This window comes from Eubalaena glacialis, chromosome 3 (genome assembly GCF_028564815.1).
Source record: "Eubalaena glacialis isolate mEubGla1 chromosome 3, mEubGla1.1.hap2.+ XY, whole genome shotgun sequence".
Lineage (NCBI taxonomy): Eukaryota > Metazoa > Chordata > Mammalia > Artiodactyla > Balaenidae > Eubalaena > Eubalaena glacialis.
The window spans coordinates 48,004,488-48,026,026 of record NC_083718.1 but is presented as its reverse complement, the minus strand read 5'-3'; the positions used below and the strand labels follow the sequence as shown (position 1 = coordinate 48,026,026).

The 21,539-nt window shown below is 35.5% G+C and overlaps 1 protein-coding gene across 5 annotated transcripts in view; it reads left to right on the top strand.

The window, feature by feature from the left end:
- Window positions 1-21,539, top strand: part of HMCN1 (hemicentin 1) — a 508,722-nt gene that overhangs the window by 309,604 nt on the left and 177,579 nt on the right. For all 5 annotated transcript variants that reach the window (XM_061187531.1, XM_061187534.1, XM_061187532.1 and 2 more), the window contains 6 exons: window positions 8,802-8,903; window positions 9,801-9,977; window positions 10,522-10,673; window positions 11,797-11,920; window positions 16,223-16,398; window positions 18,784-18,880. In XM_061187531.1, the coding sequence (XP_061043514.1) occupies window positions 8,802-8,903; window positions 9,801-9,977; window positions 10,522-10,673; window positions 11,797-11,920; window positions 16,223-16,398; window positions 18,784-18,880 (828 nt within the window). The remainder of the gene's footprint in view (window positions 1-8,801; window positions 8,904-9,800; window positions 9,978-10,521; window positions 10,674-11,796; window positions 11,921-16,222; window positions 16,399-18,783; window positions 18,881-21,539) is intronic.

Below are 21,539 nucleotides of genomic sequence, written 5' to 3'. Positions count from 1 at the left end.
GCAAGTTACACCTTTACTCATCGTGTGCCTATCAGTACATATTTATAATTGCTTTATGCTATTTTAATTCAGAGAGGAGAAAAAAATGTTATATGCAATATATATAGTTTTACTGTCTTTACTATTAGTTACCTCTACCAGTGCTCTTTTTTTAAAATTAATTAATTAATTAATTAATTTTGGCTGTGTTGGGTCTTAGTCGCTGCACGTGAGCTTTATCTAGGTGTGGTGAACGGGGGCTACACTTCATTGCGGTGCACAGGCTTCTCGTTGCAGTGGCTTCTCTTGTCGCGGAGCATGGGTTCTAGGTGTGCGGGCTTCAGTAGTTGTGGCACTCAGGCTCAGTAGTTGTGGCTCATGGGTTCCAGAGCACAGGCTTAGTAGTTGTGGCTCACGGGCTTAGTTGCTCTGCGGCATGTGGGATCTTCCTGGACCAGGGCTCAAACCTGTGTCCCCTGCATTGGCAGGCAGATTCTTAACCACTGTGCTACCAGGGAAGTCCCTACCCATGCTCTTTTTTTTTTTTTTTGAGTTTTATTTTATTTCTTTATTTTTTATACAGCAGGTTCTTATTAGTTATCTATTTTATACATATTAGTGTATATATGTCAAACCCAATTGCCCAATTTATCCCACCACCACCCACCTCTGCTTTCCCTCCTTGGTGTCCATAAGTTTGTTCCCTACATCTGTGTCTCTATTTCTGCCTTGCAATCCGGTTCATCTGTAACTTTTTTCTAGATTCCACATACATGCATTAATATATGATATTTGTTTTTCCCTATCTGACTTACTTTACTCTGTATGACACTCTCTGGGTCCATCCACATCTCTACAAATGACCCAATTTCGTTCCTTTTTATGGCCGAGTAATATTCCATTGTATATATGTACCACATCTTCTTTATCCATTTGTCTGTCGATGGGCATTTAGGTTGCTTCCATGACCTGGCTATTGTAAATAGTGCTGCAATGAACATTGTGCTGCATGACTTTTTTTTGAATTATAGTTTTCTCTGGGTATATGCCCAGTAGTGGGATTGCTGGGTCAGATGGTAATTCCATTTTCAGTTTTTTAAGGAAAGTCCATACTGTTCTCCATAGTAGCTATATCAATTTACATTCCCACTAACAGTGTAAGAGGGTTTCCTTTTCTCCACAACCTGTCCAACATTTGTTGTTTGTAGATTTTCTGATGATGCCCATTCTAACCAGTGTGAGGTGATCCCTCATTGTAGTTTTGATTTGCATTTCTCTAATAATTAGTGATGTTGAGCAGCTTTTCATGTGCCTCTTGGCCATCTGTATGTCTCCTTTGGAGAAATGTCTATTTAGGTCTTCTGCCCATTTTTGGATTGGGTTGTTTGTTTTTTTAATATGGAGCTGCATGAGCTGTTTATATATTTTGAAGATTAATCCTTTGTCCGTTGACTCATTTGCAAATGTTTTCTCCCATTCTGAGGGTTGTCTTTTCATCTTGTTTATAGTTTCCTTTGCTGTGCAAAAGCTTTTAACACTCATTAGGTCCCATTTGTTTATTTTTGCTTTTATTTCAGTTACTTTAGGAGGTGGGTCAAGAAAGGTCTTGCTGTGGTTGATGTCAAAGTGTGTTTTTCCTATGTTTTCCTCTGAGAGTTTTATAGTGTCTGGTCTTACATTTAGGTCTTTAATCCATTTTTAGTTTATTTTTTTGTATGGTGTTAGGGAGTGTTCTAATTTCATTCTTTTACATGTAGCTGTGCAGTTTTCCCAGCACTACTTATTGAAGAGGCTGTCTTTTCTCCTTTGTCATACATTAATTGACTATAGGTGCGTGGGTTTATCTCTGGGCTTTCTATCCTGTTCCATTGATCTATATTTCTGTTTTTGTGCCAGTACCTTATTGTCTGGATTACTGTAGCTTAGTATAGTCTGAAGTCAGGGAGTCTGATTGCTCTAGCTCCATTTTTCTTTCTCAAGATTGCTTTGGCTATTTAGGGTCTTTTGTGTTTCCATACAAATTGTGAAATTTTTTGTTCTCATTCTATGAAAAATGCCATTGGTAGTTTGATAGGGATTGCACTGAATCTGTAGATTGCTTTGGGTAGTATAGTCATTTTCACAATGCTGATTCTTCCCATCCAAGAACATGTTATATCTCTCCATCTGTTTGTATCATCTTTAATTTCTTTCATCACTGTCTTATGGTTTTCTGCATACAGGTCTTTTGGCTCCTTAGGTAGGTTTATACCTAGGTATTTTATTCTTTTTGTTGCAATGGTAAATGGGAGTGTTTTCTTAATTTCTCTTTCAGATTTTTCATCATTAGTGTTCAGGAATGCAAGAGATTTCTGTTCATTAATTTTGTATCCTGCTACTTTACCAAATTCATTGATTAGCTCTAGTAGTTTTCTGGTAGCATCTTCAGGATTCTCTATGTATAGTATCATGTCATCTGCAAACAGTGACAGCTTTACGTCTTCTTTCCCGATTTGGATTCATTTATTTCTTTTTCTTCTCTGATTGCTGTGGCTAAAACTTCCAAAACTATGTCGAATAATAGTGGTGAGAGTGGACATTCTTGTCTTGTTCCTGATTTAAGAGGAAATGGTTTCAGTTTTTCACCATCGAGAACGATGTTGGCTGTGGGTTTGTCATATATGGCCTTTATTATTTTGAGGTAAGTTCCCTCTATGCCTACTTTCTGGAGAGTTTTTATCATAAATGGGTGTTGAATTTTGTCGAAAGCTTTTTCTGCACCTATTGAGATGATCATATGGTTTTTATCCTTTAGTTTGTTAATATGGTGTATCACATTGATATGAGTATATTGAAGAATCCTTGCATTCTTGGGATAATCCCCACTTGATCATGGTATATGATCCTTTTAATGTGCTGTTGGATTCTGTTTGCTAGTATTTTGTTGAGGATTTTTGCATCTATCTTCATCAGTGATATTGGCCTGTAGTTTTCTTTTTTTGTGACACCTTTGGTTTTGGTATCAGGGTGATGGTGGCCTTGTAGAATGAGGTTAGGAGTGTTCCTCCCTCTCCTATATTTTGGAAGAGTTTGAGAAGGATGGGTGTTAGCTCTTCTCTAAATGTTTGACAGAATTTGCTTGTGAAGCCATCTGGTCCTGGACTTTTGTTTGTTGGAAGATTGTTAATCACACTCTCAATTTCTGTGCTGTGATTGGTCTGTTTATATTTTCTATTTCTTCCTGGTTCAGTCTTGGAAGGTTGTGCTTTTCTAAGAATTTGTCCATTTCTTCCAGGTTGTCCATTTTATTGGCATATAGTTGCTGTAGTAATCTCTCATGATCCTTTGTATTTCTGCAGTGTCAGTTGTTACTTCTTCTTTCTCATTTCTAATTCTGCTGATTTCAGTCTTCTCCCTTTTCCTCTTGGTGAGTCTGGCTAATGGTTTATCAATTTTGTTTATCTTCTCAAAGAACGAGCTTTAGTTTTATTGATCTTTGCTATCATTTCCTTCTTTTCTTTTTCATTTATTTCTGATCTGATCTTTATGATTTCTTTCCTTCTGCTAACTTTGGGGTTTTTTTGTTCTTCTTTCTTTAATTGCTTTAGGTGTAATGTTAGGTTGTTTATTTGAGATTTTTCTTGTTTCTTGAGGTAGGATTGTATTGCTATAAAGTTCCCTCTTAGAACTTCTTTTGCTGCATCCCATAGGTTTTGGGTTGTCGTGTTTTCATTGTCATTTGTTTCTATGTAGTTTTTGATTTCTTCTTTGATTTCTTCAGTATCTCTTGGTTATTTAGTAGTGCATTCTTTAGCCTCCTTGTGTTTGTGTTTCATACAGTTTTTTCCTGTAATTGATATCTACTCTCATAGCATATTGGTCAGTAAAGATACTTGAAACTATTTCAATTTTCTTAAATTTACCAAGGCTTGATTTGTGACCCAAGATATGATCTATCCTGGAGAATGTTCCATGAACACTTGAGAAGAAAGTGTATTCTGTTGTTTTTGGATGGAATGTCCTATAAATATCAATTAAGTCCATCTTGTTTAATGTATCATTTAAAGCTTGTGTTTCCTTATTTATTTTCATTTTGGATGATCTGTCCATTGGTGAAAGTGTGGTGTTAAAGCCCCCTACTACGATTGTGTTACTGTCAATTTCCCCTTTTATGGCTGTTAGCATTTGCCTTATGTACTGAGGTGCTCCTATGTTGGGTGCATAAATATTTACAATTGTTATATCTTCTTCTTGGATTGATCCCTTGATCATTATGTAGTGTCCTTCTTTGTCTCTTGTAATAGTCTTTATTTTAAATTCTCTTGTCTGGTATGAGAATTGCTACTCCAGCTTTCTTTTGATTTCCATTTGCATCGCCTCACTTTCAGTCTGTATGTGTCCCTAGGTCTGAAGTGGGTCTCTTGTAGACAGCATATATACATGTCTTGTTTTTGTATCCATTCAGCCAGTCTATGTCTTTTGGTTGGAGCATTTAATCCATTTACATTTAAGGTAATTATTGATAAGTATGTTCCTATTACCATTTTCTTAATTGTTTTGGGTTTGTTTTTGTAGGTCTTTTCCTTCTCTTGTGTTTCCTGCCTAGAGAAGTTCCTTTAGCATTTGTTGTAAAGCTGGTTTGGTGGTGCTGAATTCTCTTAGTTTTTGCTTGTCTGTAGAGGTTTTAATTTCTCCATCAAATCTGAATGAGATCCTTCCTGGGTAGAGTAATCTTGGTTGTAAGTTTTTCCCTTTCATCACTTTAAATATGTCCTGCCACTCCCTTCTGGCTTTCAGCGTTTCTGCTGAAAGATCAGCTGTTAACCTTATGGGGATTCCCTTATATGTTATTTGTTGCTTTTCCCTTGCTGCTTTCAATATTTTTTCTTTGTATTTAATTTTTATTAGTTTGATTAATATGTGTCTTGGCATGTTTCTCCTTGGATTTATCCTGTATGGGACTCTCTGCGCTTCCTGGACTTGATTAACTATTTCCTTTCCCATATTAAGGGATTTTTCAACTATAATCTCTTCAAATATTTTCTCAGTCCTTTTCTTTTTCTCTTCTTCTTCTGGGACCCCTATAATTTGAACATTGGTGTGTTTAATGTTGTCCCAGAGGTCTCTGAGACTGTCCTCAATTCTTTTCATTGTTTTTTCTTTATTCTGCTCTGCAGTAGTTATTTCCACTATTTTATCTTCTGGGTCACTTATCCGTTCTTCTGCCTCATTTGTTCTGCTATTGATTCCTTCTAGAGAATTTTTAGTTTCATTTATTGTGTTGTTCATCATTGTTTGTTTGCTCTTTAGTTCTTCTAGGTCCTTGTTAAACGTTTCTTGTATTTTCTTCATTCTGTTTCCAAGATTTTGCATCATCTTTACTATCATTACTCTGAATTATTTTTCAGGTAGACTGCCTATTCCCTCTTCATTTGTTTGGACTGGTGGGTTTTTACCTTGCTCCTTCATCTGCTGTGTGTTTCTCTGTCTTCTCATTTTGCTTAACTTCCTGTGTTTGGGGTCTCCTTTTCGCAGGCTGCACGGTCGTAGTTCCCGTTGTTTTTGGTGTCTGTCCCCAGTGGATAAGGTTGGTTTGGCGGGTTGTGTAGGCTTCCTGGTGGAGGGGACTGGTTCCTGTGTTCTGGTGGATGAGGCTGGATCTTGTCTTTCTCGTGGGTAGGACCGTGTCCGGTGGTGTGTTTTGGGGTGTCTGTGAGCTTATTATGATTTTAGGCAGCCTCTCTGCTAATGGGTGGGGTTGTGTTCCTGTCTTGCTAGTTGTTTGGCATAGGGTGTCCAGCACTGTAGCTTGCTGGTCATTGAGTGGAGCTGGGTCTTAGCATTGAGACAGAGATCTCTGGGAGACCTCTCGCTGATTGATATTACATGGGGCTGGGAGGTCTCTGGTGGTCCAATGTCCTGAACTCAGCTCTCCCTCCTTAGAGGCTCAGTCCTGACACCCAGCTGGAACACCAAGACGGTCAGCCACACGGCCATGTACGTGGAGAGTTTCTTGCCTTTTGGGAAGTCTGAGGTCTTCTGCCACCGTTCAGTAGGTGTTCTGTAGGAGTTGGTCCACATGTAGGTGTATTTTTGATGTATTTGTGGGGAGGAAGTTGATCTCCATCATCCTACTCCTCTGCCCTCTTGAAGGTCCTTCCAGGAACCTTTTAGGTAGCACCAAACGCATTCTACTATCCAGTTTCTACTTGGCTGCTTCTTTTAACTGTGGTTGCAGAGCTCTTTGCTTTCAAGCTTACTGCTGAGGTAGGGAGAGAATGATGGGAATAGAGTGAGATAAAATGTCATAAACCTTGTTGTTCTTAATTAGATTTTGCTGTTTTTCTTGAATAAGCACTTCTTTAATTATTGCAAGCCTTTGGTTAATTTCCAGAGTTGTGAAAAAGTTGGTTTTGATAATTTTTCCAGTGTTCTTTTTTGTTTTCTAATGGAGGCATGGATTTTCAGTCTTTACTCTGCCATTCTTGCTGACATCTAATCTTTTTTTCTTTCAGTCCTTTAGTGGAATGAAAAATAGCCAGCCCACTCCACAGCTCTTTTATTTCTTATTCTTACCATGTTGTTTTATTGCAGTTGCTGCATAGTCTGTCAAAGCCTTCAGTGATCACTTTAGTCCAGAAGGCTTCAAGTTAGTATTTAAATAACTGTTTTGAAAGAATGCGCCATGGACTAATTATTTTTCCTTTCCAGTTGGAAAAGTCAGATAGCCATATTTAAAGGTCTTTTGTCCTTAAATACCATATCATAAATCAGAATTTAGTGCAGAAAACAGAAACATTTTAGGCATTTCAAGCAGGAGGGGTTAATACATTTCATTAGATGGATACAAAGGAACTACAGGTATGAAGGAGGAGTGGAGTCTAGGCTTTGTCTTTAGGAACAACTTCCAAGAAAACAAGTATGACTCACAAGAACATCTACTTTTGAGGACAGACTTTATTTTAAACTTGTCAAAAACCAGCTTTGAGTTTTATTGTCTTCTTTTGTTATTTCTTTTGCTTGTTTGTTTTCTTTGGTGTAGTCTTCTGCTTTTATTTTTATTATTTCTTTATTCCTGACTTCTTTGGCTTATTTTATTGGTCTTTTTATGGAATCTGAGTTGAATGATTGGAACATTTATTTTCATTATTTCTTAGTTTTTAATATATTAATTAGGGCTTTAAGATTTTCCTTGAGTAATGTACTGTTTAGTGACATTCTGTAGGTTTTAGTTTTTAATCAATCTCATTCTAATTTATTTTTTCTACTTCTATACTTTTGTCTTGATTTCCTTTTTAATAAATTTTTTCTCCATGTAGAGAACTTTATATTTTATTACTGAGTTCTCTTTTCTTTTTATTATGGTTTTATTAAATTGTGGTTATAAATGCTTTATTGACATTTTTTATGGCCTAATATATAGTCTGTTTTGAAAATATTCTGTTGGCCTTTGAAAATAATACATATTCTTTGTTAACCATAAATACACTAATACATATGTGTATGTGTATATTATATGTAATATATATACACACATACAGTATGGATGGGTAATTTTAGTTCTCAAATTCTTTGTAACTTTATTTTTTGTTTCACTGCATAGTCAATTTCTAAGAAAGGTGTATTAAAATATAGTACTTTTCGGTTTTTCAAATTTTCTCTGCTATTTAACAATTTTTGCTTTTTTATTCAGTGCATAAAGCATTATCATTATAGTGGATTCTTTCTGAATTGTAACAGTTCAGTCAATAGAAAGCATTATTTTTGCCTTGTATAGCAGTTTGTCAGAAATTGATATCACACTTGTTCTGGTATACCTTTGTCCAGCTCTTTATTGTCAACATTTTTGCAATTGTTTTACTTTTGCTTTTTAATTTTAAAAAATACTGTTAACCCTCAAGTAGTGTTAAGTCTTTCTCTATTGACCAAGAAAATGAACTGATTCACATTTATGCTCTTGATTTATATATTTGATTTTATTTCTGCCATCTTATTTAGTTCTCATCATTTTTCTTGTTCCCTTTTCTCCTTTCCCCTTTCTCTGTTTTTGCTAGATTAATGGATCAGTTGTTTAATTGTATATGAGGCAGAGGTCAGGGGCTCTCATGCATTGGATAAGTTAAATTTAGCAAATCTTTAAAATGTATTTTTATATAAACCTTAAAGCTAACATATCTGTAGTATCTTTTCCAAGTAAGATAAGATCTCTAGTTTACTTGTAATTTTGTTTTTCTCCTGGCATCCCTCCTACACTCCTTGAGATAGAAGAAGATGTAGGGCATTGCTGTTCGAAGTTGTCATTATTTAAAGTTGAAAATGTAGTTTTCTGTTTTATTTTACTAACAATTTAATTGTAACTTTCATATCAAAAGAAAAAACCCTAATAAACAAACAAAAAATGATTTTAATCCCTCTGAAATGGTTTAAGATAGTACTGTACTAAGGTAAAGTCAGATATTTTGAGGAATACCCATGTCCTTCCCTGAAAAAGTTCAAATGTGTTAGATTACTTCTTGGTAAAGGCAATTCATCATCAGACCAGTCAGATTTATTGGAATTAAAAAAAAATACTCCTTTAACTTTCTTTTACTGCTCTACTAATCTACAATTCTAAGGCTTTTCCTGTCTAGGCATAGAGAAATGGATGATCCGAAAACCTATTAACATCTTTTTCCATCCTGTTCTTCAGTACTACTTAATAGTATACTTTAGTTTTATTCCAAATATATCATTGTATGTAAGTGAAAGAAAGAAAGAAAGAAATGACAATTCCCAGTGAGCAAACAATTTCAGTTTAAATATCCTATTTGTGTTTGCTAATTATCTGTTTGGGCTTCTTACAGAACCACCCAGTCTGGAGGATGCAGGGAAGATGCTGAATGAGACCGTGGTAGTGAACAACCCCATACAGCTGGAGTGTAAGGCAACTGGAAATCCCTCTCCTGGTAGGTTTGTTTGTGGACTCTGTAACTTATTAACATTTTAAGATTTCTGCGAATTGCTAAATCTGTTTATAAGCATAATATAGTAATTACTAATAAGGGAAATATTATAGAATATATTTCAAGGGTAAAACATTGATAAGGATATCATTAGGTGGATGATATTTTTGAATTTTCATTGCTTTTAACTACGTGAAATAATTTACCCATTTAAACAATGTAGAAATATGTGAATAATTATCTTATTGTCCTTACTATGGCCACAAAACCCACAATGGTATTGCATATAAATTTTTGTTGAAAAATATATTTTTATCTAGTCTCAATTGATTATCTTTATAAATCATTCATTTGATGAGACTATTATTTTGTTGATTTTCATCACCAGTAAGTTATTCATACGAATCAATAATAATATAAAAATTTTGAGGCTAACAGTATGTATAGTGTTTGGTTTTGATTAGATGCATAAACAAAATTTTATAGATGAGAGGAATATATACTACACCAAAAGAAATAGAATCGGTTAAAAGTTTGCTATCAAACAAATACTGATATCGGATTGGCCAAAAAGTTCGTTCAGGTTTTTCTGTAAGATTGTATGGCAAAACCCAAATGAACTTTTTGGCCAACCCAATACATTAGAGATAATGTAAAGAATATTATTTTTATAAGTTCACTTCAGGACTCTTATATTGGATTGGCTATTCATGTTTTTCTAAAGTTTACCTCCTCCTAAAAATCAACCCTAAAGAGATAATTAAACAGATTAAACTAAGATGATAAGCATAAGAATAAAGCAATTGTTACTGTTGTAGTTAAGCTTCGATTTAGTGTGTGTATTGAGCTTTTAAATGAAAAGTTTTAAAAAGATGGGTTTCTGTCCTCTTCCCCTTGCAGCTATTACATGGTACAAAGATAATCGTCCACTATTAGGTTCCAGTAGCATGACTTTCTTGAACAGAGGACAGATCATCAATATCGAAAGCACCCAGATCACAGATGCTGGCATATATAAATGTGTGGCCATCAACTCAGCTGGAGCTACAGAGTTATTTTATAGTCTACAGGTCCATGGTTAGTGCTACTTCTCCTAGATTCATCCTGGGGTGAAGAAGCATTCAAAATGATTAAGTGCATCTATAAAATTCTAGTGTAAATATTTAACAGAATGTATTACTGTCATCTTTACTTAAGAATGCAGTGTTCTAAAACTGATAAGCGTTTATATTTTCTGATTCCCATTAAATGCTCTATTTTCACATGCTATTGAACTTAAGTTTTCTTTAGATGAATTGTTGCAAATAGTCATCAACAGTCTTATCAGCTAATGACAATGGCCCTGTTTGTAAATATTGTCTGTCAGAATCATAGGTTTTAGTTCAAGAAATGTTTCCAAGTTATTATCTCTAATAATGCTTTTAAGAGTAGTTCATAGTTAACATACTAGAGTAGATATAGTGTAAGGAAACACACAGATACACACAAAGCCTGGAAATCAAGAAATGAAAATGTAAAACATATTACTGTGGACACAACATATAGTTTTATTATTTTGAGATGTAATATTCCATGATGTTAACATATCTTAATTTTATTTATTTTTTTTATTCCTTTTCAGTGCCCCCATCAATTTCTGGCAGCAATAACATGGTGTCAGTGGTAGTTAATAACCTGGTGAGGTTAGAATGTGAAGCCAGAGGTATCCCTGCCCCAAGTCTGACCTGGTTGAAAGATGGGAGCCCTGTCGCTAGTTTCACTAATGGGATACAGGTACTCTCTGTCATTCCTTAAGTGAAATCTACCATCTAATTATTCAATACAGGAAGTATAAACAAGTAAAACTATTAAAGGGATTTGGAGAGCAAGGATTCACAAATGTTATCCAAACATGTACACATATACATCCATAAATACCATGGGCACACAATTGTGATTGCTAAACAATTCATTAAAAGCTCAGTATATCCAAGAGTTCCCTTATCTCATATGTAGTGCTGTATTTTGACCATTGTTTTAGATACTTTCTACTTCCCCCCCCCACTCTCTGCCACCACCATAAAAGATACCCTATGCAAAGAAATGTTCATCAACAATAAAAACAGGAATTTTTTGGTAGACGTTATATTTAAATGTCTGGAAATAATCAGAGAACCACACAGAGTATATTTATTTCTACTAAAACATCATATAAAGAAAAATTATAAAGGCAACATTATGAGAAGTGAAATTTGAGTCTGACAAAAAAATTTAAGTACATTGCACTGACTCAAAATTTAAAATACAGAAACACATTATCTCATTGAAAGTGTACTTCAATTTTGCTTTGCTTAGCAGAGAGCATAGTTATTCCACCATTCTACTTCTTGAAATTTTCTTGAAAATCCATTGCTTGCAGAATTTGGGATCATAGACTATCCAGAGTCCGTGTCAATATTAAAGGTACAACTACATCAATGGGATAAAAGGACAATGAATGTGACTAATTAATTTATTTGACTGCTACTGTGCTGTTAATTTTACCTTCTTACTTGTTCTCTCAAAGAAAAATTAAGAGGAGGATTAGCTCCTCTTATTACCACTTCTTATCTTTCTCCCCTGGTGGCTTTTTCTCTTTCTGTAGTAAGTGTTGATAAAGTTGGATCTTCACTTGATCCTGTATGTAGAGAGTTGTGTTCAGTGGTTATTACCAAGTTTGGTTCTAGCCTCTGTCGTCCTCCACAGATAAGATGAGAAGGGGATTAAATGATGCTTGCCCTCTTTAAAACATCCAAGTAGAAATGCTTCTAGAGGCAAATGTTCAATTGATCAATGTCAGAAAATAATTGAAAAAGTATGTTTACACCTACAGTTCTCAGGAGATATATTGGTTATTTAGCTTTCTATTCATCAACAGGTTCTGTCTGGGGGCCGCATCCTAGCCTTGACCAGCGCGCAAATCAGTGATACGGGGAGATATACCTGCGTGGCAGTAAATGCTGCTGGGGAGAAACAAAGGGACATTGACCTCAGAGTATATGGTAAGACATTTTAATAATTATTTCTGCTCTGATACAGCTGTGTTTAAGTCTAATGTCATTGAGGAAGTTAAGAAAGTTTTTGACAATAAAGAGCTATGAACAATAGAAATTATCAAAATATTGCAAGGTTAGTTAAATCAGATTCACCCTTTCTGCCTTATATTTGACTTTAGTTTTCCTTTATTGAAGTTCTGAGAACTAAAAATGCATACATCCAGCATGTAGGGTGTTGGTTTTATGGAGCCCTCTGAAGAACGTGACTATGGAGAGATCTTTGCAATTTGGAAGACATATTCTTCTCCCTAAAGCAAGGCTCTGTTCAAGTAGCTCTCTTGATCTGTTCTACTTGAAGCCTGGATTTTCTTACTTTTTAATTATATGTACAATCAGCATATTTTATAGTCAGTACTATGTCTATGAATTAAAGGATATTTGAGAAGCAAAAGTTAAACTAAACATAAACTTAGGCAAAATTCAATTATTTTTTCTTCCTACCTGTGATGCAGCTGTAAGGTACAAAAGGAAAGGTCTGATTCCATCACACCAAGAGGCCCCTGGAACAAAGTTGGGGCCTCAATGGCCTCCATGCGTAGATTACACTTGTCATTCCACATTTTAGTATACCTTTGTGTTTAGAAATTTTTCATGGTTTTATTTGCATTATATTCTTGGTTCCTGGAGTAATAGATTTGTTCTGTAGTCCTCAAAGAGTATCTGTTTAATGCAGGCCTTCTCTTCTAAGTCCTACCTCACTTCCAAATAATTTACTCCTGTTCAAAATATATTACTTTTTTTTTTTTTTTTTACCTCCAGGACATGCGGATTGACTTCCGTTTTTGAGTTTGCCAAAACAAATGTAATCATCACAAATAACTTATATAATAAGTCCTAATTTTTTAATAAAAAGGCCCCTTGTTTCAACATGGATGCCATGCATCTCTAATTAAGCTAAAAAATCCCAGTTGGCATCAATAAATTACCCAAGGCTCGTTATGCATCCCTCTTTTTTGTTGCTTCTGCAGTTGGCATAGGTCTGTATCTAGCCTCCAGCTGGTGTTCTGTGTCTGAGATAACAGAGGGTCTAAAATGCCCAACTGCAAGGAATCTAACTCCTTCCCTTAATGGGTCACTTTTATGCTTTATGAAGAACTGGAATGTTTCCAATCTAAACTATCCTTAGAGAATGATACATCAATCTAAGTATGTGACACAATAGCTCCTTCAATCATGAGCAAGCAAGCAGAGGACTGACATCGGTATTCACTGGGTTTTAGTCAGCACTGAAAATCTGGGATTGGCTCTTTCCATTTCTGCACTGGTTAGTGTCAAAAGTGGACCTGGAAGGTGATAGAGAGTTGATATTTTTCAGGGGTTATGAAGATGTGCATGACTATTTTTTATCATTTGTTAAGATACTCGCATACTACCTTTTTAGTCTGAAAACCAGAATCTTCCCTCTGTTATAAAAGTCAAGTGGCTAGCCAGCCCATACGTATGTTTTAGAATGTGCATATGTGTTTAGTAGCTTGCTGTATGTATATATTTTAAATGTTAAAGAAGTGCCAGATTAAAACAGGTTTTTCATGTGAAATTAGCTTCCAATCTATGCTCTACTATTAGTATTATATCCCTCTATTATATTCCTAAATTTGTGGTAGTAACCTTGGCAATCTTGGATCTATTTGGGGCATAATGAGTCTGCAGCCTCAGAGGTAAGTCCCCATCAGATTTACATTGTAGAGTGTGGTGGTGTAGGAGGAGCAGACACTGTGTAAAATAGCTTTCCCTACAATTACAAGAGTAGTTCATTAAAACTGTTTCTCCCTGGTATAAATTCGGAGTATGCATCACCATACTCTTAGGTGCTGAAACATGAGAATAGAGTTTTTAAATGATTTGGATTCCTGTAGTACCTTATCTTTAAACTGAAGCTCTGAGAACTTTCTTAGAGATCACACACTCCCCAGTGTCTCAACAAGCATAACCCTGTGGCAATTCTGGCTTGTGTAATTACATTTCACAAGTATAATGCGTAGGATGAGAAACAGACACAACACACCCCTTCCTAAGCAACATGACCGCAAAGCAGGATAGGGATAACATCTAAGGAAGCTGAGGATCTAAAGGGTAGAAGCTTGTTCTCTTCTCAGACTAAACAAAAAGTTGGAAATGAAAGACAGGGCAGAAAAAAATAGTTGTGCTGCGGTAATATATATCCTTGACTGTAATTAGATTTGCTTTAATTTATGTTCTTTAAGAAACAAATACTCTACTGTTTTTGTATTTTTCCTCTCAACTGAGAAAATTTGAGCTCGATTCAACTCATTTAGCTGTAAAGAAAAGTAATTGAAGGAAAAATATTTGGAAATAAATTAGCATCCTGCTTTCTTGAATTGTTTCTGACTTTTACATCTACAAGCAGTCATAAAGAATCTATGCTCTTTTGTAAATTCTACAAATAATCTAAGATAAACATATTTATATATAGTTGTGGTACATTTTTATCCACGGAGGACAGACTTAACCTGAAATTATTTCCAACCTGTGAAGTTCTATTTAGGACTCTCTATGCTAAGACTGGTGAATATATCTTTTTTTCATAATATCTTAGAAGATGGCATTCATTGTGCTGATTTTGCTGAGATTATAGAAGTTTTAATCTCAAACAGACTAGTTGTATATCTTTTATCTGTTGTCTCACACGTTAAAAACAATCCCACTCTTTTCTGTCACCCGTAGATTACTTTAAGCTTTTGGAAAGCCAGATGTCTGTTGTGCTATTAAATTTAGCAGGACGGGCATCATAGATCTCTGCCCAAAAGTTCCACTGATCTGTTCCAACCATTGTGCATGGAGTTTCTTTTGTTAGCCTCATTTCCTTTGGGTTTAGCACAAGTCCTGCATCCAGAAACAGCATAAGAAATACCCTCTAGTTCAAATGCCTTTCCCTGTGTAAAAGACATGGTAGCAGAGAAACCTCCTGGTTATAGAACACGGTTATATAACTTCCTGGTTAAAGTCCCTTAAGCTACAGGGACTAGCTTAAGTCCCCTGCGTTCATTGTCATTTTGCCACATGCAACAGTATCAAGCTGGAAACAATGGCCAATGGACTATCATAATGTTCCTTACCACAAAAATCTTATTTCTACCAAAGCATTTGGAAAATCCTTTAGGATTCATTTCAATGAAACTTAACCTTTCTTGTAAAAAAAAACAAAACCAAAAAAACTACAAATATGGTATGTTTCCTACAATCCTAAATCGTTATGGGATTTAGTGAGAAATGGCTGAGGAAATTCCCCTCTGTGCTTTTTTGGAGTGGCCCTTTTATAACAGGCCTGATTTTATCATTAGTTCATGATTTTGAATTATTATAAATATAAGCCTGAAAGAATCCTTGAGAGCTTATGGAGCCCACCGTCTAATTCTTGGCAGGGCTGTACCTCGACCATCTGAGACAAATGATTGTTTACTCTATTTTTTAATACACCCAAGAGAATGCAGTTCCTTAAACTTCTCCAAGAACATATTTCAGGATCTGACAAGCCTTATAGCCAGGGAATTCTAATTTTAATCTCATTAAAATTTCAACTCATTTCTTCTTTTTATGTAGTTGTATGCTGTACAGCTGGTCACTGTTTTAGTTTGGTCTTTAATGTATCATTTATCCCACATGGTCTTTATTCCATAGAAAGCTGACAAGGCACCGTGGAAAACCAAATTGAGCTCTAAACTGCAAGTCAGAAGACTCCTAGTTTTGCCACCAATTAGTCACGTTATTTCAAATAAGCTCTTATCTGTCACCCATCTTATGTTTTGCAAACTGTGAGGTGGGACAGGATGATCTCTTTCAACTCTATTTTTTTATTTTGCCTCTGTGTTTATGAAATTTATTTTCTTTTACAAAAAATATAAATAAACATCAAAAATGTGTTTGCTTTTAATTCATTGTTATTTCCCAAATATTTCATGAGTGGTTTAATACTTTGAAAATCTTAAGTGGTGACATCTAGTTCAAGAAGTTTCTTAAGTGGGCACTTGGTGAGAACTTCCAGTTCTAAAACTTTTTTACGTGAAAAGTTAGTAAAAAAACTATTTCTGTTCAACAGGAACACATTAATCAGTGATTTATGAACACTTGATTCTGAACCAAATGATGTGCAGAGGGTATGTTAGAATCACTGTGATCCTACATCTTAAAAGAACTAATAAAGTTATTCAATATATGTCCTGATGATTAATAAAGATAAGCAGTATGCTGGCCTCTTTCATCCTGAGGGAAAACCCATCTTTCACTTAGTTGCACCAAATATCATGGGAGAAGAACAGAACGTCTCTGTCCTCATTAGCCAAGCTGTGGAGTTACTATGTCAAAGTGATGCTATTCCCCCACCGACTCTGACCTGGTTAAAAGACGGCCACCCCTTGCTGAAGAAACCAGGCCTCAGTGTCACTGAAAATGGAAGTGTGTTAAAGGTAAGCCTGTAGATTCATTTATTGCTTCTTATATTATTCCTAAGCTCATGGCTTTGGTATTACCACTATCAAAATAGTACCCCTATTAAACTTTACAAGTATTCTACTAATTTCATCTTATAAAATTCTAGGAACCCTTTTATTAATGAGGTTTGTAATATTTTTCAGTTTTATGCTTAGTAAGGTTTAAATATTATACTTAACTGTCAATTCATGTTTGTAGCCAGAAGCCATTCAACAATACTTCTAGGAAAATATTATAGAAATATTCTAAGGAGTGCATCATCTTCAGTCATTCAGCCAATCAGCAAATACCCATTCTAGGTGCTCTGCATAGGAATGCAAAAAAGTATGATACATTTATGCAAAATGTCTTCCAATTCTGCATAAATATATGAGAATTTAACAGCTCATGAAAAATGCAATGAGTGCTCTAAGTCTCTAAGTTAATTACCAAGTGGATGGTACAGACAGTACATTTGGGAAAGATAGCAAAAAGTGAGGCTGTGGTTGTCCAGAATAGTCTTGGAAAGCTACTTGGCTTTTTATGGGTAGATAGGACAAAAGGCCTGATTACGGGAAGCAAGTAAGCAAGTGTGACTGAAACAATTTAACAAAGTGAATTTTGGAAATAAGGTTGACTACGTTGACTTAAGTGAAATAAGAGCTAACATTGAAAGCCAACTTAAGGAATTAGGATTCAGGAAGCCAACAGGCGATTGGAATATTTATAAAATCCTCATAATAACCGTATTTAGAATTGAAAGAATGGCTACATAATCTACCCACGGTTACTAAGCGGCAGAAATGGGATTTGAATACAGGAGTACAGCTTCAGAATCCATGCTGCTAACCACTACACCACATAGTTTCCTGGTAAAGGAATATTATTACTGTCAAACAAGGAGAGTCTTGGGAAATGGATAATGATTGTCAACACAAAGGAAGCTAAGACGCTTACACAAGGAGGATAGAAGTACAGGAGAGAGTGAGAGGGAGGGTGAAAGTGTATATTGGAGGCAAGAGGATGGAGTCGTTCGGAATTATGATCCTGTAACGATGGAGCTGGTGAGGAAGGAAAGGCCGGAGTCACTGATGGAGGAAAGTAGGATAAGTCAATTGAGCTATATAGGGGGAAAAAAAGCAACAAAAAAGCAAAAAGCACTGCCCCTTCTCAGAGGCAGACCCCAGAGTTCAAGAAAGCAGCTGGTAGAATTCTCAAACCTCAGCTCTGACTGAATGATATAGGGAGACGATTGTATAAACCACAGGTCCCAGCACTGCTAGGGGAGAGCTATACATGATTAGAACTCTCCTAGCAAATTTTAGTGAGTAGAGAAGTTCATTTCTTCAGAGCACAGATCCCAGTAGAGTTAGGAAGCCAGGAGAGAGGTGATGGTGAAGAAATCCTAGGATCCACTGAGTCTCCACCACTGAGGCTAGCCAAGCACCCTGGAATGTTTGGGTCCATAGGAAGGAACATAGGGAGAAGACCTCATGGAAATGAAAACTTCTAGTGTACCCCTGCTGTACTAAATACTTTTAATGATAACTCCAACTCCAATGATTCTCTTTTGAATGTTTTAGCGATTGATTTCAAAGCTTTTAGCAATTCCATACTGTTTGTTGTACCTCTTAGATTATCTTATATTCTTATTTATACCTTGTTTATTATTAAACTCTTTTTTTATGTTCACATACATTATATTCTCAACTAGATTGAAAACTCAAGTCAGAAATAATATATTACACCATACTTCTTTGTATCTTCTACCTATAGTACCTGGTACAAGATTCTCAATAACTGCTGAAAGGTCTATGAATAAATGATAAATGAGTATTAATGTATGTTGCAGATAAATATATGGAAAGTATTTACTGGTATTCAGTTATCTACCAAGCACCAAACTGGGTATTAGGAGATTGAGACTAATTGAGTATAATACCTGGCTTGAAGAAGCTTACAAACCCAATATGGGAGAAGACATAATAAATTAATAGTATGGGTATTATTTTACTGAACAAGGACCTGGGCATGGAAAGATTGTATATTTAAAGCCCTGACTAACATATTCAGAAATTAGTTGTGATTTTTTTGTTATTTTATCTGAATCATATTTAAAAGGCCTTTCTAGACCTTCAACCAGTAAAACTAATGAGATTCAAATAAGGTATGACATAAATGAGAATTGCTGAATCTTGATAAGCGTTGAATGTGGGTGATGGGCATATAGCCATCCATTTTACTGTTCCCTCTATTTTTTATATGTTTGAAAACCTTCAGAACACAAATGAAAAATCAGAGATCACAAATAACATTAATAGAAAAGCCCCAATTACTTACGAAATAGAAACTGTGGTTTCAAAGCATGATTTTGTTTTCAGATTGAAGACGCTCAGGTTCAAGACAGTGGTCGTTACACTTGTGAGGCAACAAATGTTGCTGGAAAAACTGAGAAAAACTATAATGTCAACATTTGGGGTAAGTGGGATCAGCCCCTGTAAAGCAAATGAAACAGCTTGTGGTTTAATCTTTGATTCTTTGTGTCAGTTCTTAAAATAACCAACCACCTAACTAAAATTGATCATAATACAGACATGGACACTAATTAATATGTTTAAATGATGCTGAACTGTCCTGAATATCAGCTTATATAATTAATTCAAGAGCAACTAGACAGATTTCCTGAACCTAAACATGTTGGTCACTGTAACTTTGATGTAGAACAGTTCTGCTCTCCTGCCTGATTAATATGCCTTTTAGCTTCTACAACTGAGATCCTCTAATGATTGAGTGTTCTCCATGAACAGAGAGTGTGTTGGTCAATTGAAAATAAGTCAAAAGTCTAAATTGTGTGTGTGAATTATATTTGTGTGAGAGAAAGAGAACACATGCACTTGTGGGTGGGAGATGGGATTACTCCGCTGACGAATGTGCAAAGCTATTCTCGCTTGACGTTTTACTGTTACTAATTAAGATAATTCTTAGGAATAGTCACAACTTTTATATCACTGTAGTTGTCTGTTACACTGTGCTTAAAAGTGTTCCCATTTCCTACATATTCACCTTTATTTTAAGTACTTCTTTAAATCCATTTATAACATATTAAGCTCTCTTAATTTTGATTGTATTTGTTTAAACTTTTTAATTTTTGAGATAATAACCTGAAATTTACCTTTGATTATAAAAGTTAATTCAAAAACACATTTTAAAATAAAAATAGGTAGAGGAAGTAATCTAATTCCAATAGAGAATAAATATTTTATGTATAAAATGACTTGTTAATTATAAATCATTATTATCATTTAAAAAATCTTGAGGAAAATTGTAAGAAGTATTATCATTCACCTGTAAAAGGATTTACTTTTAAACAACAAAATTTACTATGCAGTACATTTATATTTACTACATATTTGTTATGTATCATTCACTTCTGTTCCTACCTCCTTCCATCCTTTTTCTCCCTTCATATTTCCTTTCTTTCCCTTCTCTTCTCATTTCTTTCAAATGGGGAAAATATTCATATAACTCACAATATGGGCAACACTGAGCTGAGTCTTATCAAGTAAAGGTTGAAAACAAAAAGAAAAGAAAAAGAAAAATTTGGAGTGATGATCAATTAAAAAGTGAGGTGAAGAATTCATTTTTAAAATACTGTATTAGCGATACCTGTAGACTGTCCATGTGAAGCTGTCCTCTATGCCATCAGAATTATGAGCCTATAGCTCAGGAGAAAGAGATAACAGTTAAAAATGTGAGGTTAGAGACATGAGTGTATACGTAGTAGTTGAGATCCCTTAGCGAGAATAAGAAGAATGTGTACAAAAGAGTACTGTATAGAATGACCCTCACATATCACATAAGAAGGGAGACAGAAAAAGAGACCCCCAAATGGGAAACTGAGAAGGAACAGTCAAAGGGGGAGGAGGAAAACTGGGTAAAGCTTGTGTCATGGAAACTAAGGACAATGGTGTTCCCAGAAGAAGAACATGGACAACAAATAAGTTGGACGTGGTTAGATAGATGAGTGAATGAATGAATGAATAATGGCACACATTGCAGAGAAGCCAAATGAGACATAAAATACAAAGTGTACTTTACAACTGAGTAGACCAATGCCTCTTAAAGAGGAAAGCAGGTCGCAGTCAATGTAAGAATGAATGATAGGGGAGAGAAAGTTGAGACCTCAAAAATTATTTATAGTGTGACGCTGTGTTCTAGGTACTATGCCACATGTAGGCATAGAGAGCTTAAGAAGAAAGACAATGACACTGCTTACTGAGTTCAGTTTGGGGCAAGTTGAGTTTGACAGTGCCTCTAAGGCATCCAAGATGAGATGTTAAGTAGTCAGATATAAAAGTCCAGATCCCAGAGAGTATCTGCATTACAGGTACAGATTTGCAAGTATTTGTATTAATGGAAGCCATGGGAGTAGAGGAGGTGGAGTTTGGGTTGAATTTATAGTGGTGGCAATTTGTGTAGTTGTCATTTTCTTCTGTAGAATTTTCATCTGTGGGATAGGTGATGACAGAGTAAACTATAGGATTCATCCCAAGTAAGGGTGTTGCCAAATAGGAAGAGCAATGGTGCCAGGCAGTTGAAAATATTGGCAGAGGACTAGCTGAAATTACTGATCATGAAATCTAAGTTGGATAGTGAAGTTGGCAAATAAAAGAGTAAGCAGCTAGGTTGGGAGGCTTCTGAGAGATTTAAGGACTTGAGATTCAATTAGGTCATTGAATTGAGAATTGGGAATAGTTGAGTGAAAGAGCTATACGGATAGAGCAGTTGTCAGAAAGTGGCCTAAATTTATAAATTAATAGGAGAAATGTTCTAGATGGTGAAAAGGGTATGGCCTCTGATGGAGAACAGGATGAGCATATCAAGGAACTGAGTAGCCAGGTGTTTAGACGTGTGGATATTGAGTTCATACAGAATGTGGCAGGTCTTCATGTAAAGAGAAAGGATAAAAACAAGTACCAAATTGTTCAGTGAATGGAAAAAGAATGACAGGTTCACAGATGGTGATAAGAAAAAAAGAAGTAAATGGGTGACATGAGCCTCAAAAGAATTGAGACTTTCATGGGGGTGCTTGAACAGTGGCTGGAAGCAGCATTGGAGGTGGGGAGGATTCTCCCAC